A 20,988-nucleotide genomic window follows, 5' to 3' on the forward strand; every position below is an offset into this window, starting at 1 on the left:
GGACCTGGTTATTCCACAGACACTGGACCTCAGATGGATTGTTATGCCTTCAATTGATTGTGTTTTTGATATGAAACTAAATCTGTCATGAGGTAGACACGCCCCCTCACGACGGTACAGGTTTACATGGGAATACATTGAGTTCAGTGAATGCCCCAGGTACAAGTCTTCTCAAATTAGTCAGCTGATTTGACAGACGGACAAACGGACAGAGATTTAATTAATTCTTTTCATGATAAGTAATGTATGACTCACTGTATGTGTCAGCAGGCTGCCATTATAGTAGCACAAGAAGACATGGATGCATATAGAGGACAGAGCTTCCGTCATGAAGTCGTCCAATTTCTTTGTTTTGTTGTTTCATTCTTTATTCTGTTTGTTTCTTCTTTCATCCAACATTGGAGTTGTGATAGAAAGCCTGTGACAGAGTTGAACGTGACCGTCAGGTGTCCGTCTACAACATCAACAACACTATTTCTTCCAGTGGTTTGATCAGAAGGTCAAGATTTCTTGTTACAGACGACTGGCACCAGATTAGAGATATTACATTTGTGATGGATGCAATTCTTTTCACTGGCTCCATCTGTGAATGAAGTCAAACCCATACTCTCACAAACCCCCCGCAACACACAAGAGCCGGAACGCTCCCCTGACATCCGAATGTCCGACGTTGAATCAGTGTGTGGACACATTCAGCATCTGTTCCTCTGAACAACTGAAGAAGAGCCTTGTTCCCCCGACTGTTACTTCTCCATGACCTGTGTTTTGTTTGGTTAATTGTTTTTCAATCAGCTCATCGAGTGTTGTTCTACTGCGTGTAATCTTTTCACATTACACTTGGTGGAACCTGCTCCTCGTTCTCGAACGACTTAGTGCACACATTGAACTGCTGACATACGTACATGAGAAACAATTCTTTAGAAAAATATTTTATTTGCCATCTGAACATGATCAAACGTCCGTATTATCAAAATCATTTGTTTTCTAGGAGCATGACTTTTAATGAACAATCCTTTGGCATTCATAGATTCTGACAGTAAAACTGAAAGAGTATCAGAATGAGAACGGAGGAAGAAAACATCGGCGGGCTGGTTGAATCCGGCAGCAGCGTCCTGATCTCACAGTAAGTTACACATCTGATAAATCATGCATCATGCTGTCGGACTTCCAGCTTCTTTGGCTGCATGACTCAAGAATAACTGGAAACAATGAGAAGATGAGGAATAGAAATCATAAATGGCATGATTGAATACCTGATGAGAGTATACACTGATCAGTCTGAATTGTCTTCCCTCAGGTAGATATTGAATATGAAGATACAGAGATGAAAGTTTATAGCAGTTATCTAACAGTTTATTTACACTTCTAACCTCATTGCTGAGGTCGGAACTTGTGCTTGATATAGTTTCCCTTAGTTGTTTCATACTGCGTTGCATATTCATTACCATAGCACTGTATATGTCTGAATGTGCCCTTTCTCTTCTTATTCAGTCAAATAACATCTAATAATAATAATATTTCAAACCATTAAATAAACATACTTTGGGTCAGCTGACATACAACACTGACATGTAACCTTAAAAAGTTATGATACAGACACATCTGGCCAATACTTCATGCAGCTATAAGCATGTGGTGTTAGTAAAAGTGATACATGTATCTGTCACATCAGATCAGATACTAAACGAGGCTCTTTCTCCACAGGTTTCCCTTCAGGTTTGTTTATTCACTCTGTGTTTGGAGAGGACTTCACACTTTCTTTCTGCTATCAGGACAGTATGTTACAGTATGTGACACAGAAGACTGAGTGTCCCTGTGGTCGAGCTCTGGTGACATCCATCATCACGTTCAAACAACGCCACGATGGTGACAAAGCCTGAATCGGTCCGAACCTTATGATTCTAGTTATAATGAATATGAATCTCCATGTGGTCTTTAAATCTCTGAGGCATAGAGAGGTGCCGTCAGAGCTGCAGGTCACTGGGAGACGCAGCGTAGCGCTCAGAGATGCTCCTCCTCAGATCGTCGATGTCTCTCCTCAGCTGGCCGACCTCCAGCAGCTGGAACCGGAGCTCTTCTCTCACCTCCTCCCTGCAGTCGCTCTCCTCCGCTGAGGCGCTCAGTGCTGCAGGGACACACGGGATACACTCAGGAGTCATTTATAGACATGGAGACATTACAAGTGGGACTGACAGCTAACCTCAGCTCGCTCAGTCATAAATATAATGCTCGCTAATTCATATGTCGTGTCAATGTGTACACACATGGAAATGTAAAAACATCTCTTTTCACTTCATAGCCTTGCTCAAAGCATGTACAGTGTGTGTGTGTGTGTGTGTGTGTGTGTGTGCGTGCTCCCCACATACATTTCATGCCCAGGAGCAGCGACAGGTTGGGCTCCTTCCCCTGAGCCCTCTGAGCCAGGATGCTGCACAGAGCCTGGAGGTCCAGCAGACAACGGGACATCTCTCGCAGCAGCTGGTCCACTCCTGGCATCTCCACGTGGGACAGAGGCTGCACCAACGGGCCTTCGTTCACCTGCCGAGGCGTCTCAATGACAAACAAGAGGATGAATCGTTATAGGAACTCCACACCTTCCTCTGACACAGACGGTTCTGTCAGTAGGACAACTGGCTGAGCCGGGTCTCTAAGAATGAAATGTGAAACTGCAGTCAGTGATGCTGATCAGTAGCCAGCCCATAATCAGAGACAGATAAACAGAGAGGCATGAAGCACTGATACCTGCATCTCCTGGCCTCTTTTCTTTTGCATCTTTGTTCTGGTCACCTAACAGAGCACAGAGGGAGACAGGTTTATTCTTCAGCATGTCAATGATGTGAACATTTCTCCAGTGAGGTGAAGGTTGAGCGAAATATAGAATAATAAATGTAGGTCGCTAGATGAATGATGAAGCTGAATTGTCTTACAATATGGACAAATAATGAATAAAAATGTGCCGTTCAAGATGAAAGAAATTGTGAGACACAGAATCCAGACTTGTCATGTCACTGGAGACACAACAGAAAGAAACGCTGACAGCAGTGAGCTGTGAAACCAAAAGAATCTAAAAGAGGCTCCTCAGAAGTGCAGACCAGTGTGTGTCACCACAGGTAGCCCCTTTAACATCAACATTTTTTATCAACATATTGATTAGTAATGCAAAGTACACGGACTTTATTGATACGACTAAGGTCAACACCACTCGTATGCATGTGTTAAATGTCAGAAGCTGCAGGTGAGACTGGTCTGTAAACAGAAGATGTGAACAACATGTATCTTTTTATAACTTTTTAAATATGAGTTAATAAAGAAATGAAATGAAAATGAAAACAATGACTTGATGATGAGACACCTCACTGAGAATAAAGACTTTGCTGAGAATCGCCACCTGCTTTGTCAAACATGCACATAAAAGACATTTTACACTTTCTCTTCAGCAGTCATCTTGCACAGTAGCACTGGGTGGTCACATGGTGCAGTTGACTGAGAGTTTAGAGAAGCTGTTTTTCACCATACCGTCAGTTGCAGGGTCAGTTGCTCAATCTTGTCCTTCTGAAGCTCTATCAACTGTTGGGAAGCAGGATGACATGTTAATGGCTTTCTGACTTGACTTGAGTACATACAGTACAGTACAGTATAGTATAGCTCATGTCCGTTTGTGTGGGATGCTACCTTGCTGCTGTGGTCTTGCTGCTCCAGAAGTTGAGTATTTTCCACCTCAAGCTGCTTCAGGTCTTGCACGGGCAGCCTCACCCCGTCATCCAGACACTGCTGCACCTTCTGCTGCAGCCTTCAGCCAGAGAGACACAAGACATGGGACCTCGTTAGCAGCTCTGTTGTCATCTCATGAAGAAAGAGAATTCTATTGACAGCACAAGAGCAGAGGAACTGAAGTTCCTGGAAGTCCCAGCAGATATCTTCCCATGCTGCACACTAAACAACACTAACACACCATGAAGAAACAAAACACACCACCTGGTGATGTGGTGCAGGCAGAAAAACCTGGAGCTCCATGCTCTGAAGACCCTCCCCCATGCCCCTGTGTGACTCCCCATCAACACTGTGGAGTTCTTCCTCTTCTTGGACACCAGCATCTACCCGGGACCTCAAGTGGGAGCAAGATCACAGCTGACCCCTCCCAGCACCAGGTAAGATCGCAGCTGACCCCTCCCACCACCAGGTAAGATTTCAGCTGACCCCTCCCACCACCAGGTAAGATCCCAGCTGACCCCTCCCACCACCAGGTAAGATCGCAGCTGACCCCTCCCAGCACCAGGTAAGATCCCAGCTGACCCCTCCCACCACCAGGTCAGATCACAGCTGACCCCTCCCAGCACCAGGTAAGATCCCAGCTGACCCCTCCCACCACCAGGTAAGATCCCAGCTGACCCCTCCCACCACCAGGTAAGATCGCAGCTGACCCTCCCACCACCAGTTAAGATCCCAGCTGACCCCTCCCAGCACCCGGTAAGATCCCAGCTGACCCCTCCCACCACCAGTTCAGATCACAGCTGACCCCTCCCAGCACCAGATAAGATCCCAGCTGACCCCTCCCACCACCAGGTAAGATCGCAGCTGACCCTCCCACCACCAGGTAAGATCGCAGCTGACCCTCCCACCACCAGGTAAGATCGCAGCTGACCCTCCCACCACCAGGTAAGATCCCAGCTGACCCCTCCCACCACCAGGTAAGATCACAGCTGACCCCTCCCACCACCAGGTAAGATCACAGCTGACCCTTACCACCACCAGGTAAGATCCCAGCTGACCCTCCCACCACCAGGTAAGATCCCAGCTGACCCCTCCCACCACCAGGTAAGATCGCAGCTGACCCTCCCACCACCAGGTAAGATTGCAGCTGACCCTCCCACTACCAGGTCAGATCGCAGCTGACCCCTCCCACCACCAGGTAAGATCGCAGCTGACCCTTACCACCACCAGGTAAGATCGCAGCTGACCCCTCCCACCACCAGGTAAGATCGTAGCTGACCCCTCCCACCCCAGACACAATTTTGAGTTTTAATATGCTTGATATGCTCCGCTCTGGCAGAAGGCTGTGGTCCATTAGGACCAAAACCACTGGCCATAAGAACAGTTTCTTCCCAATTTGTCATATTGCACATATTCTTATATATCTTTTTTCTATATTTAATTTTCATTGTAGAGTTTGCTTCTATTATTGCTCTTCTCTTTGTACTTGCGGAACTTGCTTCTTCATGTGTTTTAACTGTGTTTGTTATGCACCAAATCACCAAAGCTTATTCCTTGTATGTGAGAACCTACTTGGCAATAAACACGATTATGATTGTGACTGATTGCTGCTCATCAGGGAATGATGTGTGAGTGGATGATGTACCTGTGGACAGATGCAATCAGCTCCTTCTCTCTCTTGGCCTGCATCTGAATCTTGACGTCTCTTTCCTTCATCGAGGCACAACCCTCCTGCAGGCTCTTCTGTAACTGACGCACTGTCTTCTCCAAACCCTTGGCTTTCTGCTCTACCTCCTCCTGCTGAGCACACACACACACACACAGTGATCACTACAGTTGAGCAAACTTCCTTCACAATGTGCGACACATCAGTGCTTGTAGACCCCGACAGGTACATAATACCACACACACCACATTTTTTTTTTCAGAAGTAGAATCTTTAAACTGACTCTACTCCTATAATGATAAATATCCAATTAAATTCTTTTTGAAGTGTACTTCGGCCATGTATTACTACACCAACTCGCGCGGGTGCAGAGAATCAGCGTATCACTCGGCAAATCAGCTGTTCGACGGTCTGGCAGCAAACTAAAGCAGTGAAAAAAATACATAGTTTAGCGTGTAATTGAACATATTTTTTTGCAGGTAAAAAAGTGGCGAAAAAGACGTTTTTTCGGTGGTCCCCTCTACTGCAGTAGAGCTCCGACTTTCGTTACATCCACTTCTCCTCCAAACTCCGTAAAATGATATCGCTGATCACCATTTCCATAAGGTATCATATTAACTATGCATAAGTAACTCATACAACCCCACTTCAAAATCAGTGAACTATCCCTTTAAGCTCTGTCAGAATTGGTTCTTATAATGACAACAATAATAATGACAGGTTTTAGAGATGTGGTCTGCCTCCCTGGGTCCAGAGGGGAGGAGCCTGGTGGCTGAAGGCTCTGCCTCACATTCTCCTTTTACACACTCTGGGAAACACAGAGACACGTGATCTATTGGGATAATATGAAACTATGAGCTCTGTAAGATATGATGGAGCTTTATTATTAAGGGGTTTGTAGGTGAGGAGCAGGATTTTTAATTATATTCTGAATTTTACAGGAAGCCAATGCAGAGATGCTAACACTGGAGAAATATGATCTCTTTTTCTGGTTCCTGTAAGAACTCATGCTGCACCATTTTGGATTAACTGGAAGCTTTTCACAGATTTATTGGTAAACATCCTAAGACTGATAACTATTCATTTTGGATTAGCTCATACTGTCCCTGTCTGCCCTCACCTGACTCCTCCTGCCTCTGCCACAGACACTCTTCTCTCTACCTTGTCCTCTTCCCTGGACTCCCTCTGTCCTCTGACCTCTAAACCCATCCAGCTCTGTGGTTGTCTGACTCAGTGCGGTCTCACAGAACCTCCCTGCGAGCAGCTGAAAGATAATGAGCCCTTAGGATCTTCTTGCCTCATTCTCTGCTTCCTCATCTGCTGCTAAATGCTCTTTCTTTGAATCTAAAATTCAATCTTCCTTCTCCAACCCCAAGAAACGTTTTTCTATTTCTCTACCCTCCTCGACCCCCCTGCTCCCCCACCTCCCTCCTCCCTTCTTCCAAAAGACTTTGTAAACTACTTTGCAAAAGAGATGGGCCCAACCTGTCCTATACCCTCCTCCTCATCTCCTTCTCTATCCTCTTATTCACCACAGTGAGGTTCTATCCTTGGTCACTTCCAAAATATTTTTGCATGGTGACGATTCTCTTGGTCCAGTTTTCCTCTTTGGCCGCTCGTGTCTCTCTTCGTCGGGAGTCGTTGGCATGACCAGACGAGGATGCGGTTGCTTGGCAGTAAGCCTCTTTCATTTCAAGGGAGCGCCCTCTAACAGTGGGGATTTGGCTCAAATGTGGTCAAATGGGCCGCTTGCTCCCAACGCCTGTGAAACCAACAATTTATCCATATTTGGAAATTGAGTCATGGCCCGCACTAAGTGACGACGGGGGCCGCATGCAGTCCGGGGGCAGCCAGTTGCCCATCCCTGCTCAAGTGTGTCTCAGTTTTGCCTTGTATTTCTCTTTGTTCTGCACTGTTTTATTTAGTTAGTGCCTCTGATATACTCACCGTTATCACATGTCGTGTAGTCCTGTGGAAAACCATTAGCACTGTGCCAGTACAGTGTATCTTCCCCCATAACGAAGCCAGACACACACCAGAAATACCTCTTCGTTGCAATGTGTGTGTGTGTGTGTGTGTGTATTTGTGAGTGTGTACCTGCTGGGCCTGGGCCTGCACCTCATCCAGCGTAGGCAGGTCAGAAAGGTATTTCTCCAGAGTCTCTATTCGTTGCTGTTTACCGTGGCTCTGTTCGCTCTCTCTCTGACACTTCTTTTTCAGACTAGTGATGTAGCGATCCCTTGTTTTTATCTGCGAAGAAACACACACACACACACACACACACACACAACTTCATAACACAGATGAATGTATGAGATCAAACTCATGATTCCATTAAGATGTCATCAAGATTATTTTGTGCAGCCGACATGGTAACTGATGTGACAGTTACCATGTCGGCTGCACAAAATAATCTTGAGATGAAATAATAGCTAAAGTGATTATAGTTTTGCTTTTATGGTCAGATGCATCACTATTCCCCCTTGTACCTTCTCCTCCAGTTTTCGGACGTCCTCGGAGTGCTTCTGTGTGACTTGCTTAAGTAACTGGTTCAGGTGGAGGACTTCCAGTTCGGCCACTGCCAGCTTCCTACCAAGTTCCTCATCACAGCACAGCCGCTCAGAAGGCTGGATGCACGGCATCCTCACCGCTGACTCCTGTTGGACAAACACAACTTGTGCTGTTCGTTTCATTAAGACAGTATTTCTTGTGTGATTTCAAATCGTTCATCAGAGATGGGTTACCTTGGTGTTTAGGATGTGGTCGTCCTCAGACCATCCTCTGTGGCTCTGCAGGACCTGTTGTGCTCTGAGCTCATTCTCTCTGATCCGGGCGTGGAGCTGCAAGATCTGCTGCTTCTGTCTGAAACACACAGTACCCTCCTGCTTACAACCACTGTCGTCCGTAGATATATATGTGTCAATGCATTTGTTGGGAATATACTGCAGCTTTTTATGGAGAAAGGACAACCAGCCAAAGTATGCAGGGCAAATATCAGCGCATTCTAACAATGGTGACATAAAGGGAACGAATGGAGGCATCTGTGTTTGGCACGTTTGACATTTTCATACTTTCATTTCTATCCATAGCTGAAAATACACCCTAATTTTAAACTCCGGAAAAAAGCAGGCATCCGCAGAGAAGGTGACTTGTACATGGACGTCTCCTTTGCAAAAAGAGAACATGTAAGGAAACATCTGCAACATTTTGTATATTGCAGTATATTTTGTACTGTATTGAAATATTCATCCAACCAACATCATGCTCGGAAAAATTCATTTCCTATATGATTCTTTACAATCTATCCCATAGGAAATGGGCATGAAAATGTCTGACAATGGGAGGAAGTATTTTCTTATTTTTCTTTTATTCTGATCGTATTTCCTGTTTTCAACTTTTTTCATTTTCAATTATTGCCATTATTTAATATTTTTATGTTCTGAAATCAAAAAGAGGAGGGTAGGATTTTGATGATGTAATAATTTGATTCATCTGAGTTTTTGTTTCTAAAAAATTGTTAAATGAAGATTAGTGCCTCCTGGGCTGTCTCTGTAGAGAAAACACTCACAACGTTTCTGAAGATTCTGAAGTCATGTCCCCTCAGTGATAAGGAAATGGTTCTGTTAAGCAGCAGAAAACTGTGATGTGTAAAAATTGTAAAACGTCTGGCTCACTTCGTCTTAATCCTTAAGGAGCCGGAGGCTTAAGTCCTCCTGCAGCGGCTGTGGGTTCGACCCCGGCCCTTTGCTGTGCCTCTTCCCCCACTCTCTCCCCCTTCACACTGAATACTGTCCTATCATTAAAGTACACACACAAAAATATATCTTTTTTTTGTAAAACCTCTATAAAACTCAAAGTAGCCTGCATGACAAACCTGAAACAGAAGCATGGGAGCAACGTGAAGTTCTCATAACTGTTTCTCCGGCTGAAGCGTCTACTTTTTAAACTGTCTCAATCTACTCTCATTATTTCTTCATGTCATTGTGTTTTTTGAGCCGTCATCAGTAATGAAGGTGCGTTGGTTGATGATTATAATGCAGTAGAGATATTTGGAGGCCATCTGTTAGGAAGGTCTTCCTCTACTCAATATCCCAATCCACCCTCTGTGTCATCGACTGTCGCTGTAATCATCTGCCAGAATGTTTTTATGTGGATATACAAAAAAGATGGTGACTTTTTTTTAATTAATTAATAAAAAATGGAGAAAAGTGAAGGGATCTGATTAGTTTCTGTTTCTGATTAGTTTCTAACCGCTGAATGCTTAAAAAGGAGAGCAGAGTGTGATGTCACTGTATTCCAGCCAATCAGAAAAATGGCTATTGGCAGAGAGATACAACAGTCCTGTATTCAATCCTCCAGCTCAGGTTGTGTTGACACTGTTTTCCAGGTGTTCATTCAAATGGACTGGGATGTTCGAGGATGGACTTTGTGGGGGGTTTGTACCTGTTGATCTCCAGCTCTCTCTGCCCCAGCAGCCCCTCTTTAACCTTCACCAGAGTGTTTATAGGAAGGGACATCGCCGTCAGCATCTGGTCGTTTACACAAATGCAGAATCATTTAATACATAGCATAATGACTTCCTACTGTTAAGAATGATGATTTCTTTTCATTTCATGGTGCGCACAGATTCCTGGAATTAGAGTAAAATACTACTCTCACCTGGTTAAGTCCTGGTTCCTGCTGATGTCCCTGTTGCCATGACAACGACCCATCTCCACCACAGCCCTCTATTCCAGGACCACAGGTCTGATGCTCTGCTTTGGGCCTGTACTCCATCTGCTCAGTCAGCCACATCTGGGTGCGGACAGCCGGCTGAATTGGGGAGGCTCTGTCAGGCTGATGACCCAGCGGTGAGTCTCCGTGTTTGGGTAAGCTGAGGCCATAAACCTGCCCACCTCCCGGACCCAGTTTAGCCTCTGGTAAAGCGCCATAGCTCATGTCCAGACTGTTGTGTTTGACGGGTGAGGACAGAGTTGAGGACAGGGACAGGCCTATTTCCAAAGCGCTGGATCTAGTACTGTGGTTGTACCGGTAGCAGGGGCCAGCACCTGGTGAGCGCTGCAGCAGGCTATGGCAGTGCATGGTAGAAGACAGCGGTAGATAAAGGTCCACATTTGTACCAAGGGGCTCCTTTCTGTACGCATGTAGCAGACCTCTGTCCAGGGAGCCTTGTGAATCTGGGTTGTACTTATAGCCTGAGGTGCTATTGGAACCCTTATCTGTCCCGGAGGACAACTTGGTGAGAGAGGACCACCTCCGGATTGGCTGATGGTCCTTCATGTCAAGATAGCTTGGAGCGCCCAGGTGAGAGACGGCTGGCCTCAGCAGCTGGGAGGGCCTGCTCCAGTGACCTGTGCTGCTGGGGGACGGAGGTTTTTTCACAGCGGTGCTGGATGAGGAGGACGGGGACGGCAAGACGTGGACAATGGGGATACCATCATCATCGTGGGTGAACACACGCTGAGACAGTGGGTGGAAAGACAAAGGTGTGGGACTAGAGCCGGAGTCGTCTGCAGGAAGGCACACAGATGGAGACTCATCATCATCATCATCATCATCAGTATCAAATTACTCAACATCCAAGTATGAAGTGTTTCATAGTCAGTGTGGTTTAACAGGTTTAATGTTAAGCATGATAAGCATGATTGCACTTTCCTCCCATTGCTTCCTGTTCTGTGCTGTTTTTGTCACTCAACTTTGTGGAGGTGCACCGACATTTTCTAAAAAACCATTAAACACTGCTTCCATCTTACCTATGGATGTACTGAAGAGAAAAATCCAGTATCTCAAAATATTTGAATATTTCCCAAGATCAAATTTTTTTTTTGTTGAGAAGTATGTTAATTTATGCGCTCAATACTTGGTCGTGGCTCCTTAAAGGGGCAGAAAGCGATTAGGAGAAAGCTTGTTTCTCTCAGTGTTGTTATGATTTCACTGCTCTCAAGCACTGTAATATCATGGTCAGCAAACCAGTTGGTGGCAGTTTTGTTACTGTGGGTAAGGAAGTCCTGCTGGAAAAGAAAATCGGCGTCTCATGAAGTTCCCTGAACCTCCTGGTTGACTGCTGTTGACTTATGACTTGATAAAACACGGTGGACATGGCACCTCAAACCATCCCCAACTGTGGAAACTTCACACTGGACTTGAACTTGGATTCTGTTTCTCTTCACATATTCTCCAGACTCTGGGACATTGATTTGCAAAAGTTACTTTGGACCAGTGAACAACTGTCCAGTCTTCTCCATAGCTCAGGTCAGACGCTTCTGACAGTTGTTGCTCGTTTCCTGAAGACATCTGTGCTGGGGGCTCTTGGTGCTCTGACTCCAGCCTCAGTCCTCGTGAAGCTCTCCCAAGTTCTTGAATCGACTATGCTTGACAATCTTCAGAAGGCTGTGGTTGTCCCTGTTGCTTGAGCACAGGTCAACTGCCATGAATATGCTTGGACACAGCTCTGTGAACAGCCAACCCTTTCAGCGGTGACCTTCTGTGGCTCCCCCTCCTGGTGGTGCGTGTCGATGATCGTCTTCTGGACAACTGTCAAGTCAGCAGTCTTCACTGGGATTTGTGGTTCCGTGTACTGAACCAGACAGAGAGTTATTTATATTGTATGAATAGTAATTTACTCGAAATACATTTTAAAAATAATTTCAGATCCAATTTTTGGGGCGGAGCTTTCGGCCATACTTATTGAAATTAAAACAAATAAAATGCTTGAAACATGCTTTCATGTCTGTCTGTCTGCCTGTCTGTATCTCCGTCTTTCTGTATGTTTGTCTTTCTGTCTGTCTGTCTGTCTCTCTGTCTGTCTGCCTGTCTGTCTGCCTCTCTGTCTGTCTGTCTGTCTGTCTGCCTGTATATCTGTCTGCCTCCCTGTCTGTCTGTCTGTCTGTCTGTATGTCCGCCTTCTGTCTGTCTCTCTCTCTGTCTGTCTGTCTGCCTATCTGTCTGTCTGCCTCTCTGTCTGTCTCTCTGTCTGTCTGTCTATCTGCCTATCTGTCTCTCTGTCTGTCTGCCTCTCTGTCTGTCTGTCTGTCTGCCTGTCTCTCTGTCTGTCTGTCTGTCTGTCTGCCTGCCTGTCTGTCTGTCTGTCTGTCTGTCTGTCTGTCTGCCTCTCTGTCTGTATGTCTGTCTCACTGTCTGTCTGTCTGTATGTCTGTCTGCCTCTCTGTCTGTCTGTCTGCCTGTCTGTCTGCCTGCCTGTCTCTCTCTCTCTCTCTGTCTGTCTGCCTGTCTGTCTGTCAGGAGAACAGGACCATCTTCCCTGTCATCTGTTATCATCCTCAGGACCCCCTGCCTGATTGAGTGCTGACATTTCGACCGGACTCTCCAACGTGTCCATTTATGGTTTTAGAAGAATGAAAACACTTAATGTATGGAGTTGTCAACATGTCCCACCTCTGTTTTTACTTCCCACCATATATTTTAATGTTCTTTATCATTGGTTTCTTGGGGGCAAGGCGACGACGTGTATGAACAGTTCCATGATCCAAGACATTCAGTCAAAAGAACTTTTCTTATACTGACTCTGAGAGCCCCTGACACACCTTGACACAGTTTGTCAGAGTTTGTTTTTCATAGAGCAGTATGACATGATCCAAGGGTCCAAAGCTGAACTGAATACCACCCTCACCTTGGCATCACTGTCAGAGAATATGGATAAGAAACAGAGGATGTGTGTACAGTGCGGAGCTGATGCAGCAGCAATGGAAGTGATGTTGTAATGAACCAGCAGAACTTCTTACCTTCCACACTGTCAGAGTAGTAGGTGCCAATGCCAGTGTCACAGCTGTCAGACAAGGTGCTGTGGCGGCGCCCACCACAGATACTGTTCCCAGGACCAGGGGGCTGATTGTGCCAGGCCGACTCGTGGCCAGGGACCCATGACGGAGAGCCACCACTGCTGGAGCCTGAACAAGAATTTGTGCTAATGTTATTCAGCTTGAAAAAAACTGGGCTCATCAGGTTTGAGTTACACCAAGAGAGCATGAAATCACTTCTGCTGGACGGTCACCAGTTTTCTTTCAGAGAAAGACATTAACATTTTTTGTTAATGTTCAGAACCTGGACTATCAGACACTTGTTCAAACAACACATCAAGCGTCATGTATTTCATTTATCAATGGCAATCTACCCAGCAGGAAGTGAAAGCCTGAGCTTCATTCATGTTGTTGTTATCAAAGTCACACACACACAATATCTACCTTATCTAGGAGATACGATCCTGCCCGAAGCCTTACAAGAAGATAGTAAAGACTTACGTTATGCCTGAGCTGAAGTTAGGGTGAACGTTGTAGTTCTGATAGTTACGTTGCACCAACTTAAAGCAATGTTTATGTATTATTATTCATTAGTTTAACTTATGCCGTAGTTTTATGTTGTGTTTAGGGTAAATTAATCTGATATTACTATTGTTTGTTTGTTTTTGCAATACTGAAAAATGTTTCTTTAAAACTCAGAATGTAATATGACACTTCAATGAACTGACTAGGTTCAGTTTCGACTGATAATATTATAATATGGAATTTAATTGCAATAAAGACATGTCTTTTCTATTTTGTATATTTACTTTCTCTTTAATAAGCAGAAAGTATTTTAGTTATCCGATTACTCCATTAATGGATGGAATAAACGGTAGTGTATACGTGATTACTAAAAGAATCGATAGCTGCAGCCCTAATGTACAGGAATGGAAAGTATACACATATAATATGAGGAAATAAGATCCGACAAAGTGAGGAGATGCTCAGTTTTATTAAAGTTGAATCTTTCCACTTGTTCTCCCTCGACAGACTAGAAAGACTCTTTGTCTTCATCTGATGAAGCTGAAGCTGCTGCTTTGAACTAATGGTGACTTTAGCCCCACAGTTAATTAGGGAATGAAACAACCTGAAGGTTGAGCAATAGAAACTGTCCCAGCAGCAGCAGAGTGTTACTGTAGCAGGAGCACAGTGTTACTGTAGCAGCAGCAGGAGCAGCCCATTGTTACTGTAGCAGCAGCAGGGGCAGCACAGTGTTACTGTAGCAGGAGCAGCACAGTGTTACTGTAGCAGGAGCACAGTGTTACTGTAGCAGGAGAAGAGTGTTACTGTAGCAGGAGAAGAGTGTTACTGTAGCAGGAGCAGTACAGTGTTACTGTAGCAGGAGCAGCACAGTGTTACTGTAGCAGGAGCAGCACAGTGTTACTGTAGCAGGAGCACAGTGCTACTGTAGCAGGAGCAGCACAGTGTTACTGTAGCAGGAGCAGATCGTTACTGTAGCAGGAGCAGCACAGTGTTAATGTAGCAGCAGCACAGTGTTACTGTAGCAGGAGCACAGTGCTACTGTAGCAGGAGCAACACAGTGTTACTGTAGCAGGAGCAGCACAGTGCTACTGTAGCAGCAGCAGCAGTGTTACTATAGCAGGAGCACAGTGTTACTGTAGCAGGAGCAGCAAAGTGTTACTGTAGCAGGAGCACAGTGCTACTGTAGCAGCAGCACAGTGTTACTGTAGCAGGAGCAGATCATTACTGTAGCAGCAGCAGCAGTGTTACTGTAGCAGGAGCACAGTGTTACTGTAGCAGGAGCAGCACAGTGTTACTGTAGCAGCAGCACAGTTTTACTGTAACAGGAGCAGCACAGTGTTACTGTAGCAGCATCAGCAGTGTTACTGTAGCAGGAGCACAGTGCTACTGTAGCAGCAGCACAGTGTTACTGTAGCAGGAGCAGATCGTTACTGTAGCAGCAGCAGCAGCAGCAGTGTTACTGTAGCAGAAGCAATACAGTGTTAATGTAGCAGCAGCAGGAGCAGCACAGTGTTACTGTAGCAGCAGCAGGAGCAGCACAGTGTTACTGTAGCAGGAGCAGATCGTTACTGTAGCAGCAGCAGCACAGTGTTACTGTAGCAGGAGCAGATCGTTACTGTAGCAGCAGCAGCAGCACAGTGTTACTGTAGCAGGAGCAGATCGTTACTGTAGCAGCAGCAGCAGCACAATGTTACTGTAGCAGGAGCAGCAGATCGTTACTGTAGCAGCAGCAGCAGCACAGTGTTACTGTAGCAGGAGCAGATCGTTACTGTAGCAGCAGCAGCAGCACAGTGTTACTGTAGCAGGAGCAGATCGTTACTGTAGCAGCAGCAGCAGCACAATGTTACTGTAGCAGGAGCAGCAGATCGTTACTGTAGCAGCAGCAGCAGCACAGTGTTACTGTAGCAGCAGCAGCACAGTGTTACTGTAGCAGGAGCATCAGAGTGTTACTGTAGCAGCAGCAGCACAGTGTTACTGTAGCAGGAGCAGATCGTTACTGTAGCAGCAGCACAGTGTTACTGTAGCAGGAGCAGCACAGTGTTACTGTAGCAGGAGCATCAGAGTGTTACTGTAGCTGGGCTCATCAGGTTTGAGTTACACCAAGAGAGCATGAAATCACTTCTGCTGGACGGTCACCAGTTTTCTTTCAGAGAAAGACATTAACATTTTTTGTTAATGTTCAGAACCTGGACTATCAGACACTTGTTCAAACAACACATCAAGCGTCATGTATTTCATTTATCAATGGCAATCTACCCAGCAGGAAGTGAAAGCCTGAGCTTCATTCATGTTGTTGTTATCAAAGTCACACACACACAATATCTACCTTATCTAGGAGATACGATCCTGCCCGAAGCCTTACAAGAAGATAGTAAAGACTTACGTTATGCCTGAGCTGAAGTTAGGGTGAACGTTGTAGTTCTGATAGTTACGTTGCACCAACTTAAAGCAATGTTTATGTATTATTATTCATTAGTTTAACTTATGCCGTAGTTTTATGTTGTGTTTAGGGTAAATTAATCTGATATTACTATTGTTTGTTTGTTTTTGCAATACTGAAAAATGTTTCTTTAAAACTCAGAATGTAATATGACACTTCAATGAACTGACTAGGTTCAGTTTCGACTGATAATATTATAATATGGAATTTAATTGCAATAAAGACATGTCTTTTCTATTTTGTATATTTACTTTCTCTTTAATAAGCAGAAAGTATTTTAGTTATCCGATTACTCCATTAATGGATGGAATAAACGGTAGTGTATACGTGATTACTAAAAGAATCGATAGCTGCAGCCCTAATGTACAGGAATGGAAAGTATACACATATAATATGAGGAAATAAGATCCGACAAAGTGAGGAGATGCTCAGTTTTATTAAAGTTGAATCTTTCCACTTGTTCTCCCTCGACAGACTAGAAAGACTCTTTGTCTTCATCTGATGAAGCTGAAGCTGCTGCTTTGAACTAATGGTGACTTTAGCCCCACAGTTAATTAGGGAATGAAACAACCTGAAGGTTGAGCAATAGAAACTGTCCCAGCAGCAGCAGAGTGTTACTGTAGCAGGAGCACAGTGTTACTGTAGCAGCAGCAGGAGCAGCCCATTGTTACTGTAGCAGCAGCAGGGGCAGCACAGTGTTACTGTAGCAGGAGCAGCACAGTGTTACTGTAGCAGGAGCACAGTGTTACTGTAGCAGGAGAAGAGTGTTACTGTAGCAGGAGAAGAGTGTTACTGTAGCAGGAGCAGTACAGTGTTACTGTAGCAGGAGCAGCACAGTGTTACTGTAGCAGCAGCACAGTGTTACTGTAGCAGGAGCACAGTGCTACTGTAGCAGCAGCAGCAGCAGCACAGTGTTACTGTAGCAGGAGCATCAGAGTGTTACTGTAGCAGCAGCAGCACAGTGTTACTGTAGCAGGAGCAGAGTGTTACTGTAGCAGCAGCAGCAGCACAGTGTTAATGTAGCAGCAGCACAGTGTTACGTATAGGACAGTATACAGCTCACTCGCCCGGAGTCACCTCAGACTCGGACCGTTACCTGTCTTATTGGGGTCGTATCCAGTCTCAGTGTCTCCTCTGGGCCACATCGTTACCGAGGCGGGCGTGACGTCACGGCCGGACGCAGGCAGTCCGACCTTAGGACAGAAGCGTCTCAGGAACGAGGGGGGTCCAGAGCTCTCACGAAACCATGGCTGAAGAGAGAAGACACAGGTAGTGGAACGTCTCCGGATTCCGATCGGCTCGTCAGATAACGGAACCACTACTCACGTCCGGAGCCCGACGTCGTCTGAGTGGAAGTGACTTCAGCAAACTCCTCCTCCGGCGCTCAGCCGCAGTGCTGCCAACACGGCACAAGGACCGAGGACGTCATAATATATATATATATATATATATATATATATATATAGAATATATATTATATGTATATATATTTATACACACACACATATATATATATACACACACACATATACATATTACATGTATATATATTTATACACACACACACACACACACACACACACGCACATACATATATATACACATATTATATGTATATATATACATATACATATATACGTTTATATATATATACACACACATAATACATGTATATATATTTATATATACACACACACACATATATATATATATACACCTATACATATTACATGTATATATATTCATACACACACACACACACACACACATATATATATATACATATGATATGTATATATACATATATATACACACATATACATATTAGATGTATATATATTTATACACACACATATATATACACATATTATATGTATATATATACATATATACATATACATATTACATGTATATATATTTATACACACACACACACACACATATATACATGTTATATGTATATATATTTTTATATATGTATATATATACACATATATATATATATACACACATATACATATTACATGTATATATATTTATATACACACACATATACATACAAATTACATGTATATATATTTATATACACACACACATATATATACATATTATATGTATATATTTATATACACACATATATATATATATACACAAATTATATGTATATATATTTATATACGCACACATATATACATATTATATGTATATTAGTTATATACAGACACATATATATACATATATGTAAATATATTTATACACACACACACACATATATATGTATACACACACACATATACATATTACATGTATATATATTTATACACACACACACACACACACACATACATATATATACACATATTATATGTATATATATACATATACATATATATGTTTATATATATACACACACATAATACATGTATACATATTTATATATACACACACACACATATATATATATATACACCTATACATATTACATGTATATATATTTATACACACACACACACATATATATATATACATATGATATGTATATATACATATATATATATACACACATATACATATTAGATGTATATATATTTATACACACACATATATGTACACATATTATATGTATATATATACATATATACATATACATATTACATGTATATATATTTATACACACACACACACACACATATATACATGTTATATGTATATATATATTTATATATGTATATATATACACATATATATATACACACATATACATATTACATGTATATATATTTATATACACACACATGTACATACAAATTACATGTATATATATTTATATACACACACACATATATATACATATTATATGTATATATTTATATACACACATATATATATATATACACAAATTATATGTATATATATTTATATACGCACACATATATACATATTATATGTATATTAGTTATATACAGACACATATATATACATATATGTAAATATATTTATACACACACACATATATATGTATACATATTATATGTAAATATATTTATACACACACATATATACATATATATCTATATATATACATATTATATGTATATATATTTATACACACACACGGCCCACCACGACAGGTCAGACAGCACCTACACAGTACCAGTACATCCTTGTGGTTCCCATATGTGCACCTACTGTACACACCTACTGTACACAACTACCATCAACCACTAGATTCCTCCAAACCACTACAGAGCCGAGTAGTAAGGTAAAGGTTTAAACAGGACCAAAAGTCAGGACTATGATGGAATATAATTCTTTATTATGGAAAAGTATATTTTGGTTAGATTAACATGGTCTAACAATATACAGATGGGCGACTAATGGACGGACAGACTCACCCAGTGACAGATGTCACGCCCCTTCGCCAGAGAAATGGAGATTCTCAGATTGTAGGCTGGACGGTGACATCACAGTGGGTGAGAAATCTGAACCAGTTGTTCAGAGCCAGGCTGCAGGGTTTAGCCAGCTCACAAAAAAAAACACAGAATAGTCTTTTTTCAGTTTGTGGGCCGTCAGGCTCCGCAGATACACACATTAATGTACAAAGACACTGAGAAAGTGACTTTTTGCATAATATGTCATCTTTAAGGCTGCCATAGCTGCCATGTCTGCCCAAAACGTCCGCACAGCGGGTTAATCCTCGGAGCTGCCTGGTCTTCGCTGCCTTGGACGACCCTGAACTTAGCTTCCCATTCGGCAGCTAAAGGGAAAGTTAAGAGAAACTCATCTTACAATGCTGAGCGACCCGTCCTCCGTATTGGACCAGCTCCAGATAGAAAACCACCACGTCAAATCTGGACTGGACCATCAGCTAAATGACTGAAATGTCAGTTTTTGCAAACAATAGAAATGAAAACAATACATTCAATTACATTCATGTAGCAGACGCTTTTGTCCAACGCGATTTACAATATGTGCATTCAACCATGAACACATTAAGTGCAAGAATCATGAGACATATACATTTATCAAAAAGGCAAAACTGCTTCAAGTGCTTGATGTTAGTTTTGTATTTATTTATTGAATGATTCAGGGAGTAAAGTGCAGTCTGAACAGGTGACTTCTCAGTCTGCGACAGAAGAAGTTTGACCATGTTCTGGACGCAGGAAGGGCCTGAGACATTCAAGCACCTTGAATCAGATTCAAACCACGACCTGTGTCCTACCAGAAATCTTCTCAAATTGAGCTCCTGTAATAAAGACCTCTGCTTGAAGCTCGATCTATGCTCGACGCGTTGGTCCGGCCGCACGGCGGCGTTGACGTCACTTCCGGTGTTGTCGGGAGCGCATTGGTGTATTGCGCGTTTGCATCGTGGTGCTTTCAAACGCCCCTTGGAAATTCATAAACCTGTACTCCATTTGCAAAAGAATTAAACGTATACATTTCTATATATTGATTTTCCTTCATTGAAATACATATATCTACGAGTATTTAAGGAGCTACCATCATATAAACTCATGATTTATCTACCTTGGAAAGCACTTTAATAAATCACTGCTGAAATCATAGTCTGCATATGTTTCTATGCAGGCGGAGATGAAAAATTCCATGAAAATATTAGATCAAATTTTTTTCAGTAAAATCCATGGTCAATAAGGATCACCTCTCTCTCTCCCTGTTCCTCTGCACCTCTCATCAGGCTAGGTTTTACATTCCTGCATGATTTCAGGTTTGCATGTATATGAAGTAAGTAAGAAAATATATAGAAACGTATGAGTTTAATACTTTTGCAAGTAAGAGTACAGATTTATGCATTTCTGAGGTGCATTTGAAGACACAGGATTTTAAGAGGAGATGGCGAGACCATATTTGAGCGTGTATTTGTTCTTTTA

General features: G+C 43.0%; 1 protein-coding gene across 6 annotated transcripts; it reads right to left on the reverse strand.

Annotated features, from left to right (window-relative positions):
• Positions 1–913: 913 nt before the first annotated feature.
• cep85l (centrosomal protein 85, like) lies at positions 914–20,850 on the reverse strand. 6 transcript variants are annotated; one of them, XM_047328451.1, is made up of 15 exons: positions 19,495–20,747; positions 17,426–17,495; positions 17,196–17,349; positions 13,120–13,284; positions 10,037–10,887; positions 9,821–9,906; positions 8,122–8,239; positions 7,867–8,034; positions 7,475–7,627; positions 5,357–5,511; positions 3,673–3,790; positions 3,517–3,567; positions 2,743–2,787; positions 2,367–2,550; positions 914–2,125 (listed from the first exon to the last, which is right to left on the reverse strand). In XM_047328451.1, the coding sequence occupies exons 3-15, from the start codon at positions 17,242–17,244 to the stop codon at positions 1,965–1,967; spliced, it is 2,304 nt and encodes a 767-aa protein (XP_047184407.1). In that variant the 5' UTR covers positions 17,245–17,349; positions 17,426–17,495; positions 19,495–20,747; the 3' UTR covers positions 914–1,964. The 6 variants fall into 6 exon arrangements, with proteins under 6 accessions (XP_047184407.1, XP_047184408.1, XP_047184409.1 ...); XM_047328452.1 differs by having other exon boundaries at positions 5,357–5,508; positions 17,196–17,495; positions 19,495–20,769; XM_047328453.1 differs by having other exon boundaries at positions 2,367–2,538; positions 17,196–17,495; positions 19,495–20,768.
• Positions 20,851–20,988: the final 138 nt, after the last annotated feature.

This window comes from Scophthalmus maximus, chromosome 18 (assembly GCF_022379125.1).
Source record: "Scophthalmus maximus strain ysfricsl-2021 chromosome 18, ASM2237912v1, whole genome shotgun sequence".
Classification (NCBI taxonomy): domain Eukaryota; kingdom Metazoa; phylum Chordata; class Actinopteri; order Pleuronectiformes; family Scophthalmidae; genus Scophthalmus; species Scophthalmus maximus.

Coding starts and splice junctions, on each gene's coding strand:
- cep85l (XM_047328451.1), bottom strand. CDS start 17,244: ATGTGGCCCAGAGGAGACACTGAGACTGGATACGACCCCAATAAGACA. Junction 10,888..13,119: donor CTACTCTGACAGTGTGGAAG/GTAAGAAGTTCT, acceptor GCCTTCCTGCAG/ACGACTCCGGCTCTAGTCCC. Junction 2,551..2,742: donor AAAGAGGCCAGGAGATGCAG/GTATCAGTGCTT, acceptor TTTGTCATTGAG/ACGCCTCGGCAGGTGAACGA.